Source organism: Elaeis guineensis, chromosome 11 (assembly GCF_000442705.2).
Source record: "Elaeis guineensis isolate ETL-2024a chromosome 11, EG11, whole genome shotgun sequence".
NCBI lineage: Eukaryota > Viridiplantae > Streptophyta > Magnoliopsida > Arecales > Arecaceae > Elaeis > Elaeis guineensis.
Genome location: NC_026003.2, coordinates 102,122,577 through 102,150,486, shown reverse-complemented (window position 1 = coordinate 102,150,486; position 27,910 = coordinate 102,122,577). Strand labels below are relative to the sequence as shown.

Sequence of the window (27,910 nt, the reverse complement as noted above, 5' to 3'; positions counted from 1 at the left end):
CTAAGTCATTACTGATACAGTTAGGATTGTCTATACGTAGCTGAGCTATCTACAATTAAAAGAATAATAAGCAGGTTAAATTTGATAAGATAAATACTATATAAACAAACTTTTAATCATGGATGAACATGAACATAACTTACCCGTTCGTCAAACCATGATGCGAATTGATTCCTATGTCGTGCCGCTGCTAATGTAGGATTACTTCTTCTGAGCTCACTTTCGTGTTCTCTGAAGTGATACAGTAATACCATGTATATTTTAATTTAGAGTCCACGTGCATTCATTGATATATCAACAAATAAAAATAAAATGTATATACTCACATCATGTAGGCTTCTACCTCCTCGCAATTGTTTAGTACATACCAATGCATGTCATCCGTTTCTTGTGGTGTCAACATTCGAAAATCTTTTTTACCATATGGTCGGGCAACATTGGAGAACACGGACAATCCATCGGTCAGAATCTCGTCAACATCAATATTCCGTTGTGGCCTTGTAAATTTGGTCTCCACTCGTCGAAGGTACATAGAGCAGAACGTCAGACATTCATTCATAACATGTGCCTCTGCTATTGAACCTTCAGGCCGTGCTTTGTTAGTGACGGCACTCTTGTATTCACGCATCTCCCTATTCAATAAATTATCAATTGATATCACATATAATAAGAATACAATAATGAATAATAAATATTACAATATCATGCAATTACCTTTCAATTGGGTACATCCATCTTGTATGTACTGGCCCACCCAATCTAGCCTCATGTGGAAGATGAACAGAAAGATGCACCATGATATCAAAGAAGGCGGGAGGGAATATCATCTCGAGCTTACAGAGAGTAATGATAATCTTCTTCTCCAATATGTCGATCTGACTTCGTCTCAATGTCTTCGCACATAAGTCTCAAAAATAAGTTCCCAGATCAAGTAATGCATCACACACATTATCCGGCAACAATCCGCGCAAACCAACTGGGAGCACATGCTGTAGAAGTACATGACAATCATGACTTTTCATCCCGACGATCTTCTCATCTTTCGACTTGATGCACCGTTTCAAGTTTGAGGCGTATCCATCAGGAAACCTCACCGATCTCAAATATGAAAGAAATTGATTTCTCTCTCTTCGATTCAGTGTATAACATGCCAATGGCTTCACCAGCCTATCCCCTCGTCGAATCAAATGTAATTCCTTTCTAATCCGCATATCCTCTAAGTCAAGACGAGCCTTCACGGTATCCTTTGTTCTTCCTTCGATATTGAGAATGGTATAAAATACATTATCAAATATATTCTTTTCAATATGCATGACGTCAAGATTATGTCGAAGAAGAAGCGTTTTCCAATATGGAAGATCAAACAACTTGCTCTTTTTTCTCCAATTTCCGATACTTGTTCGCACCCCTACTTGGCTGGCCAGACCCTTACCAAATATAACATCCTGTGGGTTTGGTAACTGATTTAAAATATTGTCCGTAGACCAGAATCTTGGCTGCGCACGTCGTTCATGCTTGCCATTGAACTTAAGACTTCTCCTCCATCTATGATCATCTGGCAAGAAACGTCGATGGCCGGTAAAACAAATCTTTCCGCGAATACGGTCCGATGTAATATCATCGTTACAAGTTGGGCATGCTTTATACCCTTTTGTACACCATCCAGAAATATCGCCATATGCAAGAAAATCGTTAACTGTCCAAAGCAATGCTGCATGCATACGAAAGATGCCTCCTACAACATGATCATATGTTTCGCATCCTTCTTCCCACAAATATTGTAACTCTTCGATCAATGGCTCTAAAAATATGTCTATGTCTCTTCCAGGGGCACGGGGACCCGGGATCAACAAGGCCAATAGATTAAAAGGTGATTTCATGCACTTCCATGGTGGTAAATTATAAGGAAATACCATAACAGGCCACATACTATAAGCAGTACTAAGATTACCATATGGATTAAATCCGTCTGTTGCCAACCCTAGCCTGACATTTCGTGAATCAGCTGCAAACCATGGATGTTCACGATCAAAATGTTTCCATGCATCTCCATCTGATGGATGTCTCATGACATCATCGTCCATATTATTTACCTCCTTATGCCACCGCATGTCACAAGCAGTATGCCTCGACATGAACAATCGGCGCAATCGTGGTGTAATCGGAAAGTACCACAGAATCTTACATGGTATTTTCTTTTTCTTCTTATCCTTACCACGACTTTCTTTCCATCTGCTTGAATGACAAATTGGACATGCTTGTAGATCTTGTTTATCCTTCCGAAATAGAACACAATCATTTGGACATGCATGTATCTTTTCACAGCGTAGGCCCAAGTCATCGACTCCCAAACCGAGTCCTTTCAATAATTTTTTGGCTTCATAATGACTTGACGGAAGTAACTCTCCCTCTGGCAGTAAGTCCTTCAAAAATTTGAGCAACCAATTAAACGAGTTGTTTGACCACTTACCAAGTGTCTTCATGTGTAATAACTTTATTACGGCGGACAACAGAGAGTACTTCTTACAACCAGGATAAACATCACTTTGTGCATCTCTTAATAGACGCTCGAATCTATCATTTATAGATATATTAATGTCCTCTTCAGCTTCTTGTCTCGGAATGGAATGCTGATGTTCTGCTCTCGCTTCTACATTTACTTCAAATAATTCCGGATGAAGATCCTCTAAAATTTCTCTATCTTCTTCACCAAGTGTTTGTCTTTCACGACTACATGATCCACCGACTGACGACGGATTTATGGGACTCCTGGACAACATGTTCGAGCTAGTCGGCAAATCTTCACCATGACAAGTCCATGTCTTGTAAGTCACATCTATACCGTGTTCGTATAAATGATTCTGAATGTCCGATAAGGTACACCAAAATAAATTCCTACATCGACGACATGGACAACGAGCTTTCCCATCTTCTCTAGTATGATTGGATACCACATTCATAAAAGTCGTCACACCCGTAATATACTCGGGACAGAACTTATCACGCAAAGACATCCAACCACGATCCATACCTACATATTTATGATGCAAACTATACAATCAATTTTATGTAATAATAGTTGACTAACGCCTTATATCTCCTACCTATAGGGTGATGGTCCTATTCCATTCAGGAACGTAAGAATTTAATATTGCAATACATGTCTTGTATACCAAAAAAATTTCGGCAGCATTTCGACGCAGTTCTCCAGATACACAAGCATTAAAATTGTGCTATGTATCCAGAGAACATGATCAAAAATACCGACAAAACTCTGCGATATACAAGCACATGTGTTGCAATATTAAATTCATTCACGTGCCCAAACTGTCCACGAGGACAATTCGAGAATAGTGTGTAAAGCACCAATATTTTTTTCATAAAAAAAAATATTGGTTTTTGCACGCTATCCTCGAACGGAAATTCTAAGGCTTATAAATTTAGAGAGCTTTGAAAGAAAGACAAGCTTTAGTATCAGGTAGCGCTGTAAATGTAGTAAACCGTATAGAAAAGAAGTATAGGTGTATATCGTGCACATATGGCAAGGAAGATAACAAGCTTGCAGACAGAGGATGCAACACAGTTTAAAAACAGCTAATTTCTACAGTTACACTACCAACATGAACAAAAAAAATATATATATAAATAAAATAAAACAAGGTAGATAAAGATTCTCCGAAGCACATAATCCTCCGGGAACATGCTGCAATGCAAGAAGCAGTTCTTAAGATATCTCGGTAGATAGTTGTAGCTGAGATTCAAAACATGCTTCACATTGTCCAAATTTGGGTTGTTATTCAACTCCCAGCTCAGCCGATCATAAACTTTCCCCCATTCTGACTTGGTTTTCTCTCTCAGGGACAGCAGGCTGCCTAAAGAGACGACAGCTAGTGGCAACCCTTGACATTTTGATACAATTTTCTCCCCCAACTCCTCCAGCTCTTTAGGACATTCTCTCACTTTCTCTTTCCCAGAAAAAACCAAAGTCTTCAACTGGTTAGCTGTTCACGACAGAATACTAAATTACTAACAAAAGTAAACATGAGAAAGAAGAACTGGGTTCAATCAACGGCATGTGTGATGTGTGGAGAAGCGGATGAGACAGCAGACCATATCTTCTTTACATGTGCTTACACGAAAATAATATGGTCTCAAATACAAAGGCAGTTATCTATTCATACACTACCAGACACCATGCTTCACATGTGGAATTCATGGAGATCAAGAAAGAACACCACAAGACCGAATGAATTGGACTGCTTATTTACAACATTGATATGGTTGATATGGAAGGAAAGAAACGTCAGAATTTTTAGATGGGAAGCAAATTCGCCTTGGCAAATTCTGAAGAAAGCAATCAACCTATTGGAAAGCTGGACTGAAGCTCATAATGGAGAACTGAAACTAAACATTCAGAAACTTACTCAGACGCTCAGCAATTAACAAAACAACATGAAGCTTCAATGACGAACCTTTACAGTAACAGCCTCACAAACCCACCATATATTCCAATCTCTCTCTTCTCCAAATTACTGTACTTACCACTTTAGATTTAACAATGGGTTATGGTCTCCGTGAGGCAGTCGATTGTGGGGACGAACAGGCATCATCAGCTGTGAACCTCACCAAAATCTGAAAACCTCTGTACTGAGCTGCTTTTATCAAAAAACTTTGGGTGGTTACTCTCAACCTCCCAACATTTCCATCAAAAAAAAAAAAAAAAGTCCAAGTTATCTTTTTTTATTCCCCTTTCTACTTTCCCTGATAACGGTCTTAAGGAAATTTCCAACGTCTCATTAGATCCCATGCCTGAGTGCTTTGCAACCCCTTCAGCTCAAGCTTCCGACTATCATGTGCTAGTGATAAACTATCTACCGAATTAATCCCAATCCCACAAGATAAGAAGATAAACTATGAAGGATCAAAATATTTAAAAAAAAATTTAAAACCCTAGATCCAGAATCGTGGAAGGGCACAAAACCTCGGAGATGATCTGGAACGATCGGAACCTGGCGGTCCGGTTCGCAGCACCGGAGGCGACGAGGAGGAACAGGAGGAACTCCTCCAGGAAGGCACCAGAGGCGGCCGCGTCCTTGGCGTCGGGAAGGGCGGCGAAGGCGGAGACGAATCGGACGGTGCACTCGGCGGCGAGGGAGCGGCGGGCGCAGTCGAAGACAGGGGTCAGGGCTCGGGCGAAGGAAGGGAAGAAGAGGCCGGGAGGGGCGGAGGGCGGAGAGCTCTCTCAGCTTTCGGGTGTGCACGGCGTGGGAGAGCCGGCACTCATCCAGAACCCTCGCGATCTCGCGATCTCGCGATCGCGCGGCGGTGCCGGCCCGGCGGCGACGCGGCGGTGGCGCCCCGGCGGCGACGGTGCGGCGGCCCTACGAAAAAAAAAAAACACAGACTGAGAAAGGGAGGGAGAGGCCAGAGAAGAGGGATTGGAGGGAGGCGGGAGAGAGGGTGGCGAGGCGGGAGGGAGATGGCCGGCAAGCTGGGAGGTGGGCTCGAGCGACGACGGTGGCGGGGAGGAAGGGCTCGACGGCGGTGGGGAGGGAGAGAGAGAGAGGATGGTGGCGGGGAGGGAGAGGACTTACCGGGAAGACGACCGGCGACCGGGGAACGACGACTGTCGCCGGAGATCGGGGAGGGAGCAGATTTGGATGAGCGCGGCGGAGATCGGGCCGGGAGGGAGATAACGCAAAAAATCAAATTAGGGCAGAATATACCGATTTTATTTTTAAGCAAAGCATATTTAGCGACGAATTAAATTCGTTGCAAAAAATAAATTTTCTGTCGCCAAAAAATTTAATTTTTTGCAACAAAAATATTTTCGTCGCAAATGATTAATTTTTGGCAACGAAAATTTAATTTCGTCGCAAATGATCGGGGAATCAAGTTTCTCGCAACGAAACAAATATTTCGTCGCTACAAATTAAATTTTTGGCGACGTAATTATTTTCGTCGCAAAAAAAATTTTAGCAACGAAAAATTTTTCGTCGCAAATGATTAATTTTTGGCAACGAAAATTTAATTTCGTCGCAAATGATCGGGAAATCAAGTTTCTCGCAACGAAACAAATATTTCGTCGCTAAAAATTAAATTTTTGGCGATGTAATTATTTTCGTCGCAAAAAAAAATTTTAGCAACGAAAAATTTTTCCGTCGCCAAAAAAAAATTTTTTTGCGATGAAAAAACTTTCGTCGCTAAAAATCAATTCTAGCAATGAAATTTAAATTTTCGTCGCAAAATATTTAAAAATTTTTTAATAAAATAAAATTTAGCGACGCAATAGTTTCGTCGCTAAATATAAATAAAATTGGTCGTAAAAGTCTTTTTTTTAGCAACGAAAAATAAATTTCATCGTAAAAAATAAATTTTTAACTACGAAAAAAAAATTTCGTCGCCAAAAAAACTATTTTTTGCAACGAAAAAAAATTTCGTCGCTAAAAATGAACTTCTAGCAACAAAAAAAAAATTTCGTTGCAAAAGATATAACTTTTTGCAACGCAATTTTTTTCGTCGCAAATACCTAATTTTTGGGGACGAAATTTAAATTTCGTTGCAAAAGCCTACTTTTTTGCGACGAAAAATATTTCGTCGCTAAAATTTCGTCGCAAAAAATCAAATTTCTTGTAGTGAGGAGAACCTCGCCCTAACTTGAGCAAAGTCGAAGGCCCGGTTCCTTTTAGACCGGATGGGGGGAGAGGCCCTACAACGCCCATGTGTGCCCCCACAGCCCTGTTAGGGACAGGAGGAGAACCTCGCCCTAACTTGAGCAAAGTCGAAGGCCCGATTCTTTTAGACCGGATGGGGGGAGAGGTCCTACAACGCCCATATGTGCCCCCACAGCCCTGTTAGGGACAGGAGGAGAACCTCGCCCTAACTTGAGCAAAGTCGAAGGCCCGGTTCCTTTTAGACCGGATGGGGGGAGAGGCCCTACAACGCCCATGTGTGCCCCCACAGCCCTGTTAGGGACAGGAGGAGAACCTCGCCCTAACTTGAGCAAAGTCAAAGGCCCGATTCTTTTAGACCGGATGGGGGAGAGGCCCTACAATGCCCATGTGTGCCCCCACAGCCCTGTTAGGGACAGGAGGAGAACCTCGCCCTAACTTGAGCAAAGTCAAAGGTCCGATTCTTTTAGACCGGATGGGGGGAGAGGCCTTACAATGCCCCAATGTGCCCCCACAGTCATGTCAGGAACAGGAGGAGAACCTCATCCTGACATGAGCAAAGTCGAAGGTCCGGTTCCTTTTAGACCGGATGGGGGGGGAGAGGCCTTACAGTGCCCTAACGCGCCCCCACGGCCAGGCTGGTAACGAGGGGAGAACCTCACACCGGCTCGAGCAAAATGGAAGGCCCAGACTCCTACGGGGAGCCGGGCTCCGCCGCCGACATCGACTACAGGACAACTTTACCCGGACTCCTACGGGAGCCGGGCTCCGCCGCCGACGTCGACTACAGGACAGCTCCGTCCGGACTCCTACGGGAGCCGGGCTCCGTCACCCGGACTCCTACGGGAGCCGGGTTCCGCCCGCAAGGAAAACTTCACCCGGATTCCTACGGGAGCCGGGCTCCATCGCCGACATCAGCTACAGGACAACCCCGCCTGGACTCCTACGAGAGCCGGGCTCCGCTGACAACAGCAACTGCCGATAGGCCTTGTCCGAATTCCTACAGGATCCGGACTTCGTCTTTAACCTTGATTGCAAGAAGACTTCGCCCACAACTCCAACTTCAAGAGGGATTCTCCGTTCGGGCTCCCACGGGAGCCGAACTTAGCCTCGACTTCAGCGGAGAGAAACTCCAAGCAAAAAAGGAAGGCAATGGATCGCAACAGCGATAATCGAAAAGCAAACAACGCATGAGGGCAATGGGAGCTCGGATCCCCGAATTCAAGCCCCAGGAAGGACCTCGGGCCCAAATGGCCCCGAGCGAACCTGCAGCCGTTGACGGAATAACAACTGGGTATCTTCGAACAGCGTAAAAGTCAAAAAGGAGCTCGGCAAATAACAACCCTACGCGAATAAAAGAGATCATCGATGACCTTGGGACGACGTGAAAAAGAAAAGAAGAAAAGAAGGAAGAAAGAAGAAAATGAAGAAGTTCGACAGACAACTATTTAATGCGAGATGCAGACGAGGTAACAAAATCTCTTTTTCATTTAACAAGAGTATACGTTACAGGACCCGGTGGGTCAGAAAAAAAAGAAGAAGAAGATACACGTCATCGCAAGCCTCGCAAATACGGTTCGGGAAGGATGAACCGGAGGCCGCTCCGGGCTGCAAACTCCTCTTCCCGTCTCTGTCCTTCTCAGTCGCGTTCTCCAGTGCGTGTAACAGCTCTCGCCCCATCTCGCCTCATTCTGTCTCCGAAGTCCCAACCCTAGCGAGAAAAGGGTGAGATAGATCCCCGGAGGCGGTAAGGGCAACGGCGGCAGTAGCGAAGACCTGTTTCAAGAAGAACCGGAGTCACCTTGGAAGCGGTAGCGATGCCAGAGATGTGCCTCATCTCCGAATGCTCCACGACAGCCGCCACCCAAAATGCTCCGGTAAGGTCGGCATGCGCTACTTCCACCGTCCCCGCAACAAGTTCCACTGCCCCACCGTCGACGCCGACCGCCTCTGGTCCCTCGGCCCTGACGGCATCAAGGATCCCGCCATAGCTTATGACGACAGCTCTGCCCTCTTGACCGGTATCACCCCGCCTTGCTACTTCGAAATTCGCGGGCAGGATAACTTCACCGACAGCCCCCGTTATTAAACCCCTGTTGTTGAAGGAATTCTTCCTTGAGCCCCCTTTAAAACGATGGAGATTCTCACCGGCCGCCGTTCTCCTCCTCACCTTCCTCCAAGCCCTAGACATCCCCTCAAGAACGGCCTCCGGGGTAGAGGGCATGGCGTAGGAACCCTTAGAGAAGAATTGGGGGGCTGAAGAAGGCAAGGACTGGTGCGAGGGAAGCAAGGCTCTCAGGCGAAAGAAAGGCGCCAGGATGAAGCCATGAAAGGACTAGGGGGTTTAAATAGTCGACGGATCCTAGCGCAGTTATGGCGGCGGGTATTCCTGGGCCAATTGGTGCGTGCCACGTGTCGCGCTTATCCCCTTCATCGCTATCGAGGGTTGACCGTTCACAAATTCTCGTGACACGACGCTTGGGATCGCGTTTCGATGGGGGTTCCGAAAAGACTCTTCAGGTCACCTCCATCGAAAAGCGGGCTCTGACGTACACACATTAAATGCCAAAATATCTAGGAGCGGTGGTACGCAGGATTCGAAGGGGCGACTTCGGCTGTGTCCATCTCTCTGTACTTCCTTCATTAGAAATTCAAACTCGAAAGTAGGGGAACTGGTGTTGGGTATAAAATACCCCCAGCCGAAGTCCTCCACAGAATCAACGGCTCCGCCAACAAGGCCAACCTCAAAAGAAATCTCCACCCGGGCTCCCACGGGAGCCGGACTTCATCCTCGACGACCAACAACTTCAGCTATGAGACAGCTCCGCCCGGACTCCTACGGGAGTCGGGCCCCGCCGACGACTCCAGCGACTGCAGACAGACTTCGTCCGGACTCCTACGGGAGCTGGACTCCGCCAATAATTTCGACCTCAAGAGGACTCCGCCCGGACTCCTACGGGAGCCGGGCTCCGCTCTCAGTATCAACTGCTGGTAAGCTCCGTCCGGACTCCTATGGGAGCCGGACTTCACCTTTAACTTTGATTGCCGAGGACTCCGCCCGGACTCCTACGGGAGCCGGGCTCCGCTCTCAGTATCAACTGCCGGTAAGCTCCGTCCGGACTCCCACGGGAGCCGGACTTTGCCTTTAACCTTGACTGCAGAAAAACTTCACCCGGACTCCTACGGGAGCCGGGCCCCACCGACGACTCCAACGACTGCAGACAGACTTCGTCCAGACTCCTACGGGAGCCGGACTCCGCCAATAATTTCGGCAGCAAGCAGACTCCGCCCGGACTCCCCCGGGAGCCGGGCTCCGTCTTCAATGACAACTGCTGGTAAGCCTTGTCCGGACTCCGACGGGAACCGGACTTCGCCTTTAACCTTGATGGCAGAGGACTCCGCCCGGACTCCTACAGGAGCCGGGTTCCGCCCGCAACTTCAGCTCCGAGAGGGTTCCGCCCGGACTCCCACGAAAGCCGGGCTCCACCCACGACCCCAACCGCAAGGAGGACCCCTCCCAGACCTCTACAGAGGTCGGACTCCGACCGCTGCCGAGCTTCAATCAACAGATCCGCGCCCCCTGGCAGGTCACAATAATAACCATGATCCTGTTCCACTTCCTGTAACGGATTCCGCGCGGCTCCATCACCCCCTGCGGCGAACCCATTACTCTCTGACAGGCTGTGTCAACGGCCACGATTCTGCTCCGCTCCCTGCGGCAGGTGCTGCACGACTCCACTACTCCCTGACAACTAGCGGCAACGGACACCGCTCCACTACCTGCAACAGGCTCTACGTGGCAGGCCATGACAATAGCCACGGGTCTACTCCACTACCCTTCGCAATAAATTCCCCTGACCATGGGCAGCCCACTACCAGACGGTTACAAATGTCGCCATCAATCCGTTGCCTCCTCCGCCTATAAAAGGGGGACCCAGATACGTTATTCCATAAGCTCATTTTTTATCTCAAAACTCTGCTAAATTCTCCGTTCGAGCACTCCATTCTTGTTGAGGCAGAGAACTGACTTGAGCGTCGGAGGGTCTTGCCGGAGCAACCCCACCTCCGGTTTGGACTTCCTTTGCAGGTCCCGACGGCGATCGCGACTTCCCCGACTCCAGCTTCTCCGACGCAAGCAGATTTTTGCACCAACAGAGATCAACAACTTGCTCGATGTTGCTTCATGATCTCTACAAAGAATAATCAATCTGAAGACTCTTTGTCTGTTGATAAATTAGATCAAAGAGAAAATGAAGAAAAGGATGAACCAGTCGAGCAACTGGTTTCTATCCCATTGAGAGAAGATAATCCTGAGAGGACGGTCTAAATTGGATTGCGGTTATTTGATCCAGAGCAACAATAACTGATGAATCTACTAAGAGCAAATACCGACATTTTTGTTTGGTCGGCAATCGATATGTCAGAAATTTCTTCAAAAATAATAACTTTCCAACTGAACATTGATCCTAAAATTAGGCTGGTGAAATAGAAGAAAAGACTTTTTACTTCTGAAAGGTAGAAGATCATTGACAAAGAAGTTGACAAGCTCCTCGCGGCTGGCTTCATTAGAGAAGCTAATTATCTTGATTGGCTCATCAATGTAGTCATGGTGAGAAAGGTCAACAGAAAATAAAGAATCTGCATCGACTATACAAATTTAAATGAAGCTTATCTGAAGGACAGTTTTTTCTTACCAAAGATCGATCAACTAGTTGATGCAACTTTAGGACATCGACTTTTGAACTTTATGGACGCCTTCGCAGGCTACAATTAAATTTGGATGGCATCTGAAGATGAAAAATACACTACCTTCATAACCAATAAAGGCATTTACTATTACAAAATAATGCCATTTGATTTAAAGAATGTCGGAGCTACTTATCAATGGTTAGTTAACAGACTGTTCAAGGCATAATTGGACGTAACATAAAAGTCTATGTTGATGATATGCTAGTGAAAAGTTCTGAAATTTCTAATCATGTTCGAGACTTAAAAGAAGCCTTCGACACACTTTGACAACATCATATGAAATTGAATCCAACTAAGTGTGCATTCGGGATAACTTTTGAAAAGTTTCTATATTTTTTACATCGCAATAAGGAATTGAAGCTAATCTCGAGAAAATAAAGGCTATCATTAATATGAAGCATCTAAACTCCAAGAAAGAGATACAACAACTCAATGGAAGGATAGCTGTACTCAGTCGATTCATCTCAAGATCGGCAAAAAGATGTCTACCTTTCTTCTAAACCTTGCGACAAGCAAAACACCTTTCATGGTCAGATGAGTACCGACAATCCTTCAAAGATCTAAAAAAATATTTGACATCTCCACCATTACTCACAAAATCGAAAGTGGGAGAAACATTGTATCTTTTATCGAACGACTTTAGCAGAGGCGGTTAGTTCGGTACTTATCCAGAAGGACAAAAACTGAATTCAATGATCGATTTATTACACCAGTAAGGTGCTTTATAATACTGAAATACGATATTCAAAAGCAGAAAAGATCACCTACGCTTTGATTATATCATCACAATAACTTCATCTGTACTTTCAAGTACATCCAAAAGTTATCTTGATGGATCAACCATTGAAGGCAATTCTGTACTAACCCAATACTTCGGGTTGAATGATGAAATGGACAATAAAACTCAGTGAGTTTGATATTCAATATCGTCCGCGATCGTCAATGAAGGTATAAGTTTTGACCGACTTTATCGTCGAGTGCACCATATCCGATGATAATCCTGAGGATGAACTCGATGGCAAATCGAAGCAAATTGAAACTTCTAAGGCTGACTTAGCATCAGTGTGGGTGCTACATATTGATGAAGCATCCAATGTACAAGAGAATGTAGTTGGTCTCATCCTCATCAATTCTGAAAGGATCGTAACCGAATATGCCCTTCGGTTTAATTTTAAAGTCTTAAATAACCAAGCTGAGCATGAAACTCTTTTAGGCAGCTTGAAAATTGTTAAAAAACTTGATATTAACAACTTGAAGGTCTTCACTGACTCAATTGATCATCGGGTAAGTTAAGGATGAGTTTGAGCCCGAGATCCCGTAATGATGAAGTACCTTCAGAAAGTAAAAGATCTTGCATCAATCTTGAAATATTTTGAGATCTCTCATATTCTAAAAGTAGAGAATGCTCGAGCTGATGTACTTTTTTGACTCACAATTACTTCATTCAGCTCGTTTGGTCGTACGTTCATCGAATATCTTGAATAACTAAGTATTGACAAAGTCGAAGAAGTGCTGTAGATCAATGACGAGCTAAGTTGGATGGATCCGATCATCCAATATTTGACTGATGGAACTCTACCTGCAGATCCTTCAGAAGCCAAATAACTAAGGTGGATGGCCTCACCATATATTTTAATGAATGGATAACTCTATAAAAAGTCATTCTTTCTTTCCTAACTAAAGTGCTTGAGACCAACGGATGCCGACTATGCACTCCGAGAAGTTCATGAAGAGATTTATGAAAATTACTTAGAAAATAAATCATTGACTTATAAAGTCTTACGACAAGAATCTTACGGGCCCACCATGAAGAAAGATGCAGCTGAACTTATTCGAAGATGTGAACAATGTTAGAAATATGCTAACATACAACATCAACCAGCCAGCTAGCTGACATTGATTATTACACCATGGCCTTTCATGCAGTAGGGAATGAACATACTTGGTCCTTTCCTTCTGACATTTGATTAGAGAAAATTTATAGTGGTTGCCATTGATTACTTCACCAAATGGGTCAAAGTTGAACCCTTGATACAAATCACTGAAAGTAAGATAGAAGACTTTATTCAGAAATCAATCATATGCAGATTTGGTCTACCATACACCATCATCACTGATAATGGTTGACAATTTGATAATCAAAATTTTAAAAAATTTTGTGTAAAATTTTACATTACGCACAAGCTCATCACAGTCGGCCATCCACAATCTAATGGTGAAGTGGAGGTGACAAATCGAACAATTCTACATGATCTCAAGACCAGATTGAATGAAGCTAAAGGCCTCTGGATGGAAGAATTATATCCGATCTTATGAGCATATCGGACAACTCCTCGTATACCGATAGGAGAATCACCATTCAACTTAGCCTATGGAACTGAGGCGATAATTTTATTTGAGATCGAATTGCCATCAGTAAAAATCAAACAATATAATGAGTCAAGCAATTCAAAATATTGGAGAGCCGATCTAGACTTACTCCTGAAAGTTCGACAGCAAGCTCAAGTTCGGATGGCAGCATATCGACAGAGAGTAGCCTGGTATTACAATGCAAAGGTCAAACCAAAAGTCTTTCATCCAAGAGACCTAGTCCTAAAAAAGGTAGAAGTTTCAAAGCCTTTGGACTAAAAAAAATTATCTCCAAAATAGAAAAGACCTTACAAGGTAATCGAGACACTTCGTCTGAGCGCATATCGACTAGAAACTCTTGATGGAATGACTATTGCTTGGACTTGAAATATCGATAATTTAAAGATGTACTATCAATAAAGTTGTTCACATGTACGATATATATGATATATTCAGAATGGAACATTGGGATTCTGAATCTTGAAATCTTCAATTATCTACAAGTTATCTACAAAAATGACATCAGACCGATAAATAATCGATCAATTTGTACCGACTGTATTTTAATTTTTCATTATAAAATTTGATTTAAGTCGAATGATGGTGTCAAATCGATAAATAATCGATCAGCTTGTACCGACTATATTTTAATTTTTTATTATAAAAATCGACTTAAGTCGAATGACTACTTATGCTGACTTAGCTTTAGCTAAGTGAAATATTATGCCGACTCGACTCTGATCGAGTAGAAAATATACCAACTTTAGTCAGTCAAAAGATATTCAACTTATCACCATCTATCAAATATCTAAAAAGTCTAAAAGCTAAGTTGGCTGACATCTGACTAGCAGACAAACTCCATTATGATTAATCAACATTCAACTCATCGATGGATAATCGATAATCCGACTGTTATTCAATGACATTGATGGTACACTAAGATTGAAAAGAGATTCTATATTTAGAAAAAAAAATTATTCATTAAAGAAGAGATTATAAAATTGGACACAGGGTCCGATTACAAAATTGGACTATTGTCCGATTACCAAAAAAAAGAGAAGATATTACACCGATCACTAATCGGGTTTTTGTTCAACTTGCTTCGGTACAGCTTCGGTGGTTGGAGCAGATTCTGGTGCAGCCGGTGCATCTCCCTCATTCGATGCGATGGTTTTCTCGACAGCCTCTTCTCCCAAACTAGGAGGATGATACTGCTCAAATCCAAGTCCAAATATAATTTTTTGACTGCATCTCTGTCGTATTCGTATCTGATATAATAGGAGGCGAATCTACCCTTAAAAATTTTATCCTTAAACTCCTGTGAATCTCTAAAATTCTCGATGGCCAGATTCAAAGCATCTTTTGCCAACTCTGCCTCTTCTTTGGTCGAGGCCAACTCTGCATCGATCAGTGCCAACCTTCTTTGATGGCTCGATGCCTCTCACGATCTATCTTAAGTTCTTTTATATATCCATCCCTTTTCCTTCGAAGCTGATTGATTGAATGCTTTTTGCTCTTAATCCGAGACTTTAAGGATGTGATGTTGCCCAGCTATGCAACCCAAGAGGGGGGGTGAATTGGATTTCTAAAAATTTTAAGCTTAACTTTCAACTTATGAAGATTATTTAACAATAGCAAGATAAGGAAAGTGTAATTGATTCAAGGATAATGGTTGAATGCAAGAATGCAAGAGAATAAAGAAGTTCTAAAGGAGAGCAATTAAGCACAACACAAACAAGAAGATTTATAGTGGTTCGGTGCCAATCCTATACCTACATCCACTCCCCAAGCTCCTACTTGAGAATTCCAATCCACTAAACTGTATTCAACTTGAATACACTCGTCGGAACCTCCGACTCTAGCTATCCCAAGCTAGAACACTTATTTTTCGGGTACAAACCAACTCAATACAATTCGATTCAAGGTTTGGATCAACCTTCCCATGTTTTGGAACCCTTCCAAAACAAAAACAATAACTCAAAAGGAGTATTACAGTTAATTGCACAGAAATATAAATGAAGCTCCTTTAATGAGCGAATGAAGCTTTAAATACACTTTACTCAAATAGAAGAAAGTTCTTTCTGATTTTCTCAAGGTGGTTGGAGGCTTGAATGAGCACTTGAGGAGTTGGTGAACTTGAATTAAAAGCTTCTTGAATGCTTTGAGTAGCCTCTTGCTTAGGGCTAAAATGTATGCTTGAAATTCTCTTTTAAAATCCTTCTCTTTTTCTCTATATATTTGACTCCCTCCTTTAAGTTCCTTTATATAACTTCAAAATAATGGTGGAGAGTAATCTGGACTGAAATAAAGCCGTTAGAGCACATTAAATGAGCATTAAATGTAATTGAAACAGGTTAAAAACTAGCCGTTGCAGAACTTTTCCGTCACAGGGGTCGACTCATGCTCATGGGTCGACTCATAGAGTCGATCTCTGTGGAACAGAACAGAAAATGACTGTTCTATAATTTTGACCTACAAAGCAGTAGAGGTCGACTCATGCCAATGGGTCGACTCATAGGGTCGACTCACAGAGAGTGCCAGCCAAAATTTCAGCATGCCGTTCAGCTCTTTAAATCATGAGTCGACTCATGGGGTCGACTCAAAAATAAAAAACCTAATTTTTTTGCAAAATATATTTTCAAAAATGTTAAAATTTTCTTCAGTAGACTGCACGTCTTTTGTTCTTGTTCTTGAGGCTTCTGAATCAGGTATTGATGAAATTATGATTTTACCTCTGAAATACAATAAATCTTTTTTCAAGTCAAAATCATTAGAATCTCCTCAAATGCTTTGTAATCATCAAAATCAATTCAAGGAGCAACAATCTCTCTCTTTTTGATGATGACAAAATACTTGAGCAAAAGCATATATAAAGCATTGAACATGAATTTTAAATTTATAAAGATGCATCACTTAAATATCATAGCCAAATCTTGGAACGAAATGCATCATAAGCAGTTTTAAGACAGATTTGAAATTTGCTATAAATTTAAAATTTATTTATAAATTTAAAATTTGCTTATAGTTCAATCTGTATTGTTCTTATTGCAGATGTTTGGAATTTTTGCTCAATCTTACCAATCTTGATTCTCTACTCTCCCTTTTTGACAGCATCAATTAAGATTCTCTACTCTCTCTTTTTTTTCTTTTTTTTTTGAATATATAATTAATTTTTTTTATTTCTTCCTTTTGATGGGATCAATTTAACTTCTTTAGCTTTCTTCTTTAATTGCTTGTTTGGTATTGCTTATAGTTTTACTCCCCCTCAACATAGAAATTGTAAAAGATACATCAATTTGGTCATGGAAAAGATATTGCTATTCAAGTATTTCATAATTTAGAAGTAATTCAAGTTGATCACATTCAGAGATATTCATTGAAAGTCAAAGGGTATATATATATTCAAAAGATTTTTGAGTACAAAGATGTTTTAATACATAAGTGTTGACTTAGAGTACAAAAGACATGGATAGAAACTATCTAAAAGTCAAACAGTCAATATTGCATTACATATCCTAGACAAGAACTAAAGAAAAGACTGACTACACAGGATCTAGTAGAGATCATGATTGGATGGATCAGAGTCAGATGAATCGGAGATGGGGTGAGGAGATGAAGGATCACGACCATGGGCTCGACCTCGACCGCATCTGCCTCTACCACGGGTAGAGGTGCCAGCACGAGTGGAGGGATGAGAGGATCCTGAAGGCTGTGAAGCAAAGGACTATGCTACAAGTGATAGTCTGATAATGTCCAGAAGGTTTAAAGCTCTCGAAATAGATTGTAGCAGTGCAGTAAACTGAGTGGAAGCATGCTCACAAGAGCCCCTGATCTCTCTCCTTAGAAAATCAAAGCCACTCTCCAAGACTCCTCGCAGTCTGGCTGCCTCCGTAGATAGGTCTGAGACCTCAGTGATGTCCCCATGTGGCTGTAGGTGGGCAAGAGCTAGTACTTGCCTCTGCAAGTCGAATACTCTGCCAGTCAGTCTCGCTACACAACCCTCAAGCTGCTCGATGTGAACTGACTAATCAGAAATCATCTGAAACACAGTGGAGATGTGGGGGATCAGTGCCTGATCAGATACATCGTGAAATGTCGATCCCTGAGCAAAAGCTGAAGTACCCATCTGACTAGATAGTATGGAAGCTACGCGCTGAGATATCATCTCTATCTGGTCATCAGCCAATCTGATCTCTGAGGGATGTGCTCTGCTATCCGACTGCTGGACTGGAGTGTGCCTCCTCGTAGACTCTGATGGCCCAGCCTCATAGTCAGAAACAAACTGAATGTCTGGAGATACAGCCCTGTGATCATGGAGAGGTGATGAAGGTCCTTCCTTCTCTGCTCTCCTCAGCTCTCTCTTCCACACCCTTTGACCAACCACCATCAGTCTTGAAAAATCCCATGCGGTGCAAAGTATGACGATTGATAGTGTCGGAGTGAGAAAGCCTAGCTACTGCCTTCCCCTCAAAGCTAACTCCAAACCTCCTGAATACTAAAGTAAGAGCCATACCGAAAGGCAAATGTGCCTTGGACCTATTCAAGGTCTCTCTCATAGCTTCAATCATTAATGCCGGAAGGTTCAAGGGGGTTTGAGTAATAACATGATACATAATGTAGATGTCTCGGCCAGAGAGAAGATCATGTCTACCACTTCTAGGAAAAAATAGCTTAGTTACCATTTGGTGTAGTATCCTCATCTCAATGGAAAGAATCTTGGCCTCTAATTTGTTTAGGCTTTCCGTGAAGGTTCTTCCTAGAATCACATTAATTCCCTCCTCTTTAACTGGGAGTTCCATGTTTGTGTATCCCTCATAGGGTAAATGAAGAATTTCTCCCAAAAGCATAGGATCAAGACTAATTTCTATACCCTTTACAGTGGATCTTACTATTTCATTGCTATAGCTCAAGTTCAGATAAAATTTTCTAACAAGATCCACATAGGTATTTTCTTTAAGTGAGCAGTAGAATTTCCAACCTTGATCCTTGATTTTTGATCCGATAGAAAATCCTTCCTTTTCAAAAAATCTGAAATCAATATTTTTGCCGGGCTCTACCTTCCTATCGGAGAGGGGTATCTTACTGGGGCTTATTGGAGACCGAGATGTAGCTGGAGTAGATGCCGAAGCAGGGATTGAAGCTGATGAGGTCTCGATTGCCTGTCTATTCCGGTGCATACCCTCTTCCAACCCGCAGACTAATTTTCTCCTTTGTAGAAGCTTCATTTTCGGAGCCATTTCCATAACCAGAGCTAGCAAAGATCTTAGGAGATCAAATGTGTGGAGAGATAAAAGGTTTTTAGGGGAATGGTAAGGATCTTGGAGAAGAGGAGTGCCGATTTGGAGAAGACGGGTAGAGTCTAGGGCAAGCTCTACTCGCTCCAAATGACGAAGAAGAAAAGGGAGGAGCTTGGTTCCAAGAGGGCGATTGAGAGGGTGAGAGATGGAGAGAGAAGAGTTTTTGGGGAAGAACTTGGGTTTGAGGAGGAAGAGAGGGAGTCTCTTGGCTTGGTGGAAGGAAGAAGACGAAGAGTTGGGTCAGCTCAAGGGAGGTTTTCCAACAAAAAGAAAGCGTCCGAAGGATTTAGTCAAAAATTATAAGTTTACCCTAGGGTCGACCCTGGGGGTCGACTCATGGCACAGAGAAATTCAGAAAAATGATGAAACAGTTTCGAAAAAATTTAAAATAATAGGAGAATGATGTTTATCCAAAAATTGATCATGAGAATGTTTATTTTGGGTTTTTGAGCTCAAAAGAAAAGATGAAAAATAAGCTAAAAGAATTTTTGGTATTAATATCTTAGAATCAGAGAGACACCTAAATAGATGGATCAAGGATTCCTAGTTCTCTCCTAATTTCATAAAATCTATCTTCATTTAAGGCCTTGGTAAAGATGTCGGCTAATTATTTTTCAGTACAAACATAGTCAAGAATTATGTCTTTATTTTGGACATGTTCTCTTATGAAATGATGCTTGATTTCAATATGTTTTGACCTAGAATGTTGAATTAGATTTTTAGTGAGATTTATAGCACTAGTGTTATCACATCTTATGGGAGTTTCATTAAGTTTGATACCAAAATCTTCGAGTTGTTGCTTAATCCACAAGATTTGAGCACAACAACTTCCGGCTGCAATGTATTCGGCCTCGGTCGTAGACAGTGCTATCGAATTTTGTTTCTTGTTAAACCAAGAGATTAGATTTACTCCAAGAAATTGGCAAGTTTCACTAATACTTTTTCTATCTAATTTACATCCAGCAAAATCGACATCTGAATATCCTATTAGGTCAATTAATGAGTCCTTAGAATACCATAATCCTAGAGTTTGTATACCATTTAAATATCTAAGGATTCTTTTAACAGCATTCAAGTGTGATTCTTTTGGATTTGATTGAAATCGAGCACACAGGCAAACACTAAACATGATATCAGGTCTACTAGTAGTTAAATATAATAGAGAACCAATCATGCCTCTATAAAATTTTAAGTCTACACTCTTACCTTCTTCATCCTTGTCAAGCTTACATGTTGGGCTCATGGGTGTGCCAATTGGTTTGGAGTTCTCCATTCCAAATCTCTTAAGTAATTCTCTTGTGTACTTGCTTTGGGTGATGGAGATTTTTTTCTTTATTTATTTGATTTGGAGTCCGAGAAAGAATGTAAGTTCTCCCATTATGCTCATCTCGAACTCTCCCTGCATGAACTTTGCAAAATTTTGACAAAGAGTTTCATTAGTAGACCCAAAAATAATGTCATCAATATATATTTGTATAATTAATATATCATTTTGATTTCTTTTAATGAAAAGTGTTGTGTCTACATTTTCTATTAAAATCTATTATTAATTAAAAATTTGCTTAACCTTTCATACCAAGCCCTGGGTGCTTGTTTCAAGCCATATAGAGCTTTATTTAATTTAAAACTATGATTGAAAAAAGTATGATTTTTAAAACCTGAGGGTTATTCTACATAGACTTCTTCAGCAATATATCCATTTAAAAAGATACTTTTGACATCTATTTGGAATAATTTAAATTTCATAAAGCAAGCATATGCAAGTAGAAGTCTAATTGCCTCTAATCTAGCAACAGGTGCAAACGTCTCATCAAAATCAATTCCTTCTTCTTGATTATAACCTTTTGCAACTAAGCTTGCCTTATTTCTTATCACATTTCCATGCTCATCTAATTTATTCCTATATACCCATTTTATGCCAATTATTGAGTAGTTTTTTGGTCTTGATACTAAGGTCCATACATTATTTCTTTCAAATTGATTAAGTTCTTCTTGCATTGCATTAATCCAATTATAATCTTTTTCAGCTTCGTCTATAGTTTTAGGTTCAAGATGAGAGACAAAAGCATAATGATTGAATACATCTTTAAGAGAAGAACAAGTTCTTACCTCATGTGTAGGATCACCAATGATTAGTTTCTTGGGGTGATTATGATCATACCTCCATTCTTTAGGTAGATTGTTTGTACTTTGAGGTTGTTCTTGTCGTTCTTCACCTTCTTCATCTTGTTTGTCTTCATGTTCTTCATCATCTTGAATTGTTGAATCTTTTACAGTGATCTCCTTCATCCTCTCTATAAGATGATCTGCATCATCAAAATCTTCATTCTTCCTTGAAGGAAGATTGTTAGTTTCATCAAAGACAACATGTATTGACTCTTTACTACTAAGGTTCTTTTGTTAAAAACTCTAAAAGCTTTACTAGAAGAGGAGTAATCAAGAAAAATTGCTTCATCAGATTTTGCATCAAACTTTCCTAGTCTTTTTTTACCATTATTTAACATAAAACATCGGCAACCAAAAATATGAAAATATGCAATGTTTGGTTTCTTCCTTTCCAAAGCTCATAGGGAGTTTTCTTTAAAATTTGTCTAATTAAAGCATGATTTAATATGTAGCATGCTGTGTTAATAGCTTTCGCCCAAAAATATCTTGGAAGATTGCTTTCACACAGCATGGTACGGCCATTTCTTCAAGATTCTATTTTTTCTTTCTACTACCCCATTTTGTTGGGGTGTCCTAGGTACTGAAAAATTATGGCCTATTCCTTTTTCATCATAAAACTTTTTAAAATATTGATTTTCAAATTCGGTTCCATGATCACTTTGAATATTTTGAATTAAAAAATCTTTCTCATTTGTGACTTTTCGATAAAATTTAAAGAAAACTTAAAAGTTTCATCCTTGTGTGCCAAAAAGAAAATCCATGTATAACGAGAGAAATCATCAATAATTACAAAACTATATCGTTTTTCTCCTAGACTAGTTATTCTAGTAGGTCCAAATAAATCCATATGCAATAGTTCTAATGGCCTAGAAGTTAAAACAATGTTTTTAGATTTGAATGAAACTCTTATTTGTTTACCTAGTTGGCATGCATCACAAATTCTATCCTTTTCAAAGTTTAATTTGGGTAAACCAATAACCAATTCCTTCTTAATGAGTTTTGAAAGTGAGTGCATGCTAATATGTGCAAGTCTACGATGCCAAAGCCAACTAGTTTCATTAATCTTGGCATTCAAGGATACTAGGCATTGCATGTTTATTTTGGATAGATCATTCAAATCTACCATATAAACATTGCCATGTCTATGCCCAACAAATTTAATGCCTTCATTAATAAGACTAGTTACAATGCAAACAGAAGACTCAAAAATAACTTTATATCCTTTATCACAAAATTGACTGATGCTTAATAAATTATGTTTAAACCATCTACTAATAAGATATTTTCAATAAACTTGGAGGGAGTGATACTAATGTTATCTATACCGATGATCTTTCCTTTACCATTTCTCCAAAGGTAACCATCCCTCCATTCTTAGCATCAAGTATATGAATTGGGATTCATCACCAGTCATGTGTCTTGAGCATCCGCTATCAAGATATCATTTTCGGTTTGCTCCTTGGGATGCTAGACACATCTGCAAGCAAAAGTCAAATTTTTACTTTAGGTACCCAAGCTTTCTTGGGTCCTTTTTGGTTAGTCACAATGGTTCCTTTTGGAACCCATATTTTCTTTGCATTAGAATTTAAGAAATTGTTAGAGAGACAAGTGAACGACTTGTGACCTACTTTACCATATTTGAAGCAAGTAATGTTTGAAAACTTATTGTTTGAAGAGTTTACATAGATATTTTTTAGAAACTTTTGTTTCTTTAAGGGGTTGTAACCAAGACCAGCCTTATCATAAACTACCTTTTGATTTTCAAGAATCATATTAAGTTTATTAGAACTTAAGGTGAATTTTTAACAATTGGTTTTAGCTTGGCAATTTCATTCTTTAAGTTCAGATTTTCTTGGAGCAAGGTAGATTTTTCATTTGAAATACTCTCATTTTTTTTAGTAGAGATTGATTCTTTGATTTTAACTCTTTGTTCTTTACCCCTAGCTTCTTTAGTTCATCAATTAAATCATAAAAAGCTTCATGAAGTTCTTCAAAGGTAAAGTCAATAGGAGTTGAAGAGTTTACCTCATTTTTATGTGCCATAAGGCACAAGTTGGCTTGTTTAGTTAAGTCTTCTTCTTCGGAGCTTGACTCATCACTTCCACTCCAAGTAGCCATCATGGCCTTCTTCTTGTACTTCTTGGGATCCTTCTTCAGTTGTGGGCATTCAGACTTGAAGTGTTCCGATTTCTTGCATTCATAGTAGATAAGGGTTGGTCTTTATCCTTTTCTTTGCTATGTTTCCTTTTGTGAGTGGCCTCTTCCTCATTCCTTGTTTCCTTTTCCTCAAAAACTTCTTGAACCTTCTGGTAATGAGAGCCATCTTTCATCCTGCTCTTCATTTTCGGTATCATCAGTTTCTTCATCAAGTTGAGCTGTGGATTTGAGGGCGATTGTTCTCTTCTTTTTGACTTCTTCTTCTTGGTGTTGTTTCATGCTCAACTCATGTGTCATCATGATCCTAGAAGCTCTTCCAAGGGTAGAATGTTTAGATCCTTGGCTTCTTGGATGGCGGTCACTTTGGCTTCCCAAGTTCTTGGTAAGGACCTGAGAATCTTTCTTACGAGCTCACTGTTAGAATAGGACTTATCAAGATTTTTAAACCATTTATAATATCATAAAATGAGTAAATATTTCAGTTATAGATTCATCATGCTCCATTTTAAAAAGTTCATATTTATGTACGAGCATGTTAATTTTGGACTCCTTTACTTGATTAATTCCTTCATGAGTTACTTCTAATCTATCCCATATTTCTTTAGCAGACATGCAAGTTAAAATATGATTGAATTCATTAGCATCAAGAGCACAATACAAAATATTCATAGCTTTAGCATTTAGTTAGGCCATTTTCTTATCAACCTCATCCCAATCTTTTTTGGGTTTGGCTGATTCCACACCATCAATAATTTTAGTGGGTGTCTAAGGGCCGTTTACTATGATACTCCACATATCATAGTCAGTGCTTGAATGAAGATTTTATCCAAACTTTCAATAGGTATAGTTGGACCCATTGAAAAGTGGAGGTCGGTTAGTGGACTGCCCCTCGGCTAGAGAAGTGCCAACTTGAGTTGCCATATATCTTTAGCTCTTTGATTGTTAGATCAAAGTAGGGCTAAAGCACCGGGCTCTGATACCACTTGTTGCCCAGCTATGCAACCCAAGAGGGGGGGTGAATTGGGTTTCTAAAAATTTTAAGCTTAACTTTAACTTATGAAGATTATTTAACAATAGCAAGATAAGTAAGGAGAGTGTAATTGATTCAAGGATAATGGTTGAATGCAAGAATGCAAGAGAATAAAGAAGTTCTAAAGGAAAGTAATTAAGCACAACACAAACAAGAAGATTTATAGTGGTTCGGTGCCAACCCTGCACCTACATCCACTCCCCAAGCTCTACTTGAGAATTCAATCCAGTAAATTGTATTCAACTTGAATACACTATCGGAACCTCCAACTCTAGCAATCCCAAGCTAGAAACTTTTTTTCGGGTACAAGCCAACCCAATACAATCTGATTCAAGGTTCGATCAATCTTCCCACGTTTTGGAATCCTTCCAAAATAAAAATAATAATTCAAAAGGAGTATTACAGTTAATTGCATAGAAATACAAATGAAGCTCCTTTAATGAGCGAATGAAGCTTTAAATACACTTTACTCAAATAGAAGAAAGCTCTTTCTGATTTTTCAAGGTGGTTGGAGGCTTGAATAAGCACTTGAGGAGTTGGTGAACTTGAATTAAAAGCTTCTTGAATACTTTGAGTAGGCTCTTGCTTAGGGCTGAAATGTATGCTTGAAATCCTCTTTTAAAATCCTTCTCTTTTTCTCTATATATTTGACTCCCTCCTTTAAGTCCTTTATATAACTTCAAAATAATGGTGGAGAGTAATTGGGCTGAAATAGAGCCGTTAGAGCATATTAAATGAGCATTAAATGTAATTGAAACTGGTTAAAAACTAGCCATTGCGGAATTTTTCATCACAGGGGTCGACTGATAGGGTCGACTCATGCTCATGGGTCGACTCATAGGGTCGACCTCTATGGAACAGAACAAAAATGACTGTTCTGTAATTTTGGCCTACAAAGCAGCAGAGGTCGACTCATAGGTCGACTCATGCCAATGGTCGACTCATAGGGTCGACTCACAGAGAGTACCAGCCAAAATTTCAGTGTGTCGTTCAGCTCTTTAAACCATGAGTCGACTCATGGATCGACTCAAAAATAAAAAACCTGATTTTCTTACAAAATATATTTCCAAAAATGTTGAAATTTTCTCCAGTAGACTGCACATCTTTTGTTCTTGTTCTTGAGGTTCTGAATCAGGTATTGATGAAATTATGATTTTGCCCTGAAATGCAATAAATCTTTTTTCAAGCCAAAATTATTAGTAATCCCCTCAAATGCTTTGTAATCATCAAAATCAATTCAAGGAGCAACATGTGATGTTCTGTTGAGCCGATCCTAATTCGGCTCTGGTGGACTCCAGTTCGGCCGTCACATGGGAGATCTCTTTCTAGAGCTTCTTCTTCTGTTCAGTTGCCACTTGAAATTGTTCGATGGTAGCAGCTTTCTCGACATTTGCGACTGCGACCTTATCCATCCAGGCCCGAGAAGCTCGGAAAATTTTCAATATCCACTCTTCAGAATGTTCATATCATGCACCAATAAAAAGAAAGAACAAATCAAATTATCCTAAGCTTCGTAACTTACCTCAAGGATCGTTGGGTAAAAGGAAGAAAAACATCTTGGACACAGTCTGATCTTTTCTATTCTCCTTGTCAATCGGGAGAAGAGCAGTCTCAATGAGTTGTTTGGTTAACATCGGATTAGCCAAAGCAGACTCACTGACTGGGATCTGAATGTCAAAGAGGGTGGGGAGACCCGTCGACGATCCATCCTCGATAGAAATGGCCGGCGCCTTTCCTCGCTCTCCAATTGGTGGTCGTTCACCAAAGTCAGAGCTTAATTGTGCTCGTGACCGCATTAGCATAGCTAGAGGCATTTGAAGAATAGTCTGCCTTGCAGTAGATAGTTTTGGTTCGGCCACGACTGCAGATTCGACCTAAACCCCCACTAATGGAACCTCGATGGTTCTGGTGCAACATCTTCATCTTTCACCATCTCTACTCTAACCGATGGTACTTCAATAGAAGAAAGCATTGTCGGAGCTGACAACGCTATGACCAGCTCGATGCTGGAGCTGTCACTGATGAAATATCGGACTCCCTCATCGGTACTAACTCAGAATCAATCCAACTCTTCTTCATCATTCGAAATGATCCGACGTCGATCGCTGCTCTCTTCTTGGCAGTATGTTGATGAATGTTGGTAGCTAAGACTCATGCTGTCGATCACATAGCTGCAATCAGAAGACAGAAGTTCAGTTATAAAGTCTGAAAGTAAATAAAAAATAAAATGACCGACTATGCTACACCTAAAAAAGTCACCAAACTAAGTCCGACATCATAGAGAGCTTGCTTCATCATTAGCTCTCGCTGCACTGAACTTCCATATTCTTGAGTCAGAAAAATTTTTTCAATCAATAATATCGACCCGGCTACATTCATTGGGGCTAGTTCTCGGATCGCTTCAGGATGAAGAAAAGTCCAAGAAAATGAAGAAGAGACAAAAAAAATTGATTCTTTCACTTATAAATGGACGATGGAAGATCGAAAATAAAAGACAAACCCTTTCTTGGGTTGAAGAACCACCAACCCTTGACTTTTGGGTGAGGATGAAGGGCGAAGAAGGCTCAAAAAAGAGAAGGAGAAGGGTTGGTCGAAATGAGATGACACAATAAAGTACAACTGATAATTAGCCGAATGGAGTTCGGAGCTAATTGAGCAAGGCAAAGATAGTAGTAATTAAAAAAATTTTGGACGAACTCCGAAATTGAAAATTGAAGACCGGTCTGAAGGTCCTCTACATAAAATGTGACCTAACACAAAGGAAGAGAATTCATTCGACTATCTGGACTAGGAGCAAAGAGTTGAAATTGCTCCGAGATACGATACTGTTCTCGAGCTGATCGATATTGGATCTGGATAAAGAAGAAACTTTCATCTTTGGATCTGAAAGAGAATCATTGATCAGATTCTCCGATCGACTATCTCGAGAATATGAAGTCTTTGCTTTCTTACCCCTATTTGCCATTGAAAGTGATAGATGGCAGAGAAACCTAGAAGAAAAAAGAAGAAAACCTAGAAGGAAGGAGTGAAAATTCAACCTGGAACTAGGAAATGATGTGAAGAACAGGAAAAACTTTGAAAGCCCTCAGCATCTGAGACGGAACCCTCTGTTGTAGGAGAAAATGATGAATGCAAAAACAGAAGATCTAAATGAAAGCGATATTATATATATATAGAATCCTTCAACGGTTCGAATAAAATTATTCAAATTAAGGCTTCTTCAAATTTCGACACGTGGCTACATCAAAATTGATCATTGATCAGATGATTCGATGTACCTACCTTCAGATCACACCGCCTCACCACTATACGCATGAACGGCACAGAGCCAATGACATCTAGATATGTGATCAAAATCGACTAGTCAGAATTAAATCATCCAGATTCATCAGACATACGTCAGACTATCTTCTCAAAATGATACCCCAATGATGATCTCACTATTATCGAATGATAAAATGGCTGAAGACCCTTTATTTTTCAAAGAATCA

At 40.7% G+C, this 27,910-nt stretch overlaps 1 protein-coding gene across 1 annotated transcript; it reads right to left on the bottom strand.

The window, feature by feature from the left end:
* Positions 1 to 479: 479 nt before the first annotated feature.
* LOC140852405 (uncharacterized) lies at positions 480 to 26,215 on the bottom strand. The gene is made up of 6 exons (XM_073245336.1): positions 26,081 to 26,215; positions 4,982 to 5,381; positions 3,685 to 4,001; positions 3,537 to 3,558; positions 974 to 2,701; positions 480 to 511 (listed from the first exon to the last, which is right to left on the bottom strand). The coding sequence occupies exons 1-6, from the start codon at positions 26,213 to 26,215 to the stop codon at positions 480 to 482; spliced, it is 2,634 nt and encodes an 877-aa protein (XP_073101437.1).
* Positions 26,216 to 27,910: the final 1,695 nt, after the last annotated feature.

What these genes read in the sequence shown, in the direction of transcription:
- LOC140852405 (XM_073245336.1), bottom strand. Translation starts at nt 26,215, where the DNA reads ATGCGGTCACGAGCACAATTAAGCTCTGACTTTGGTGAACGACCACCA. An exon ending in TCTTTGACATTCAGATCCCA is followed by an intron (nt 5,382 to 26,080) that starts GTCAGTGAGTCT and finishes TTTTTTTCGTAG; the next exon opens with GGCCGCCGCACCGTCGCCGC. An exon ending in GCATGTTCCCGGAGGATTAT is followed by an intron (nt 3,559 to 3,684) that starts GTGCTTCGGAGA and finishes TCTGTCTGCAAG; the next exon opens with CTTGTTATCTTCCTTGCCAT.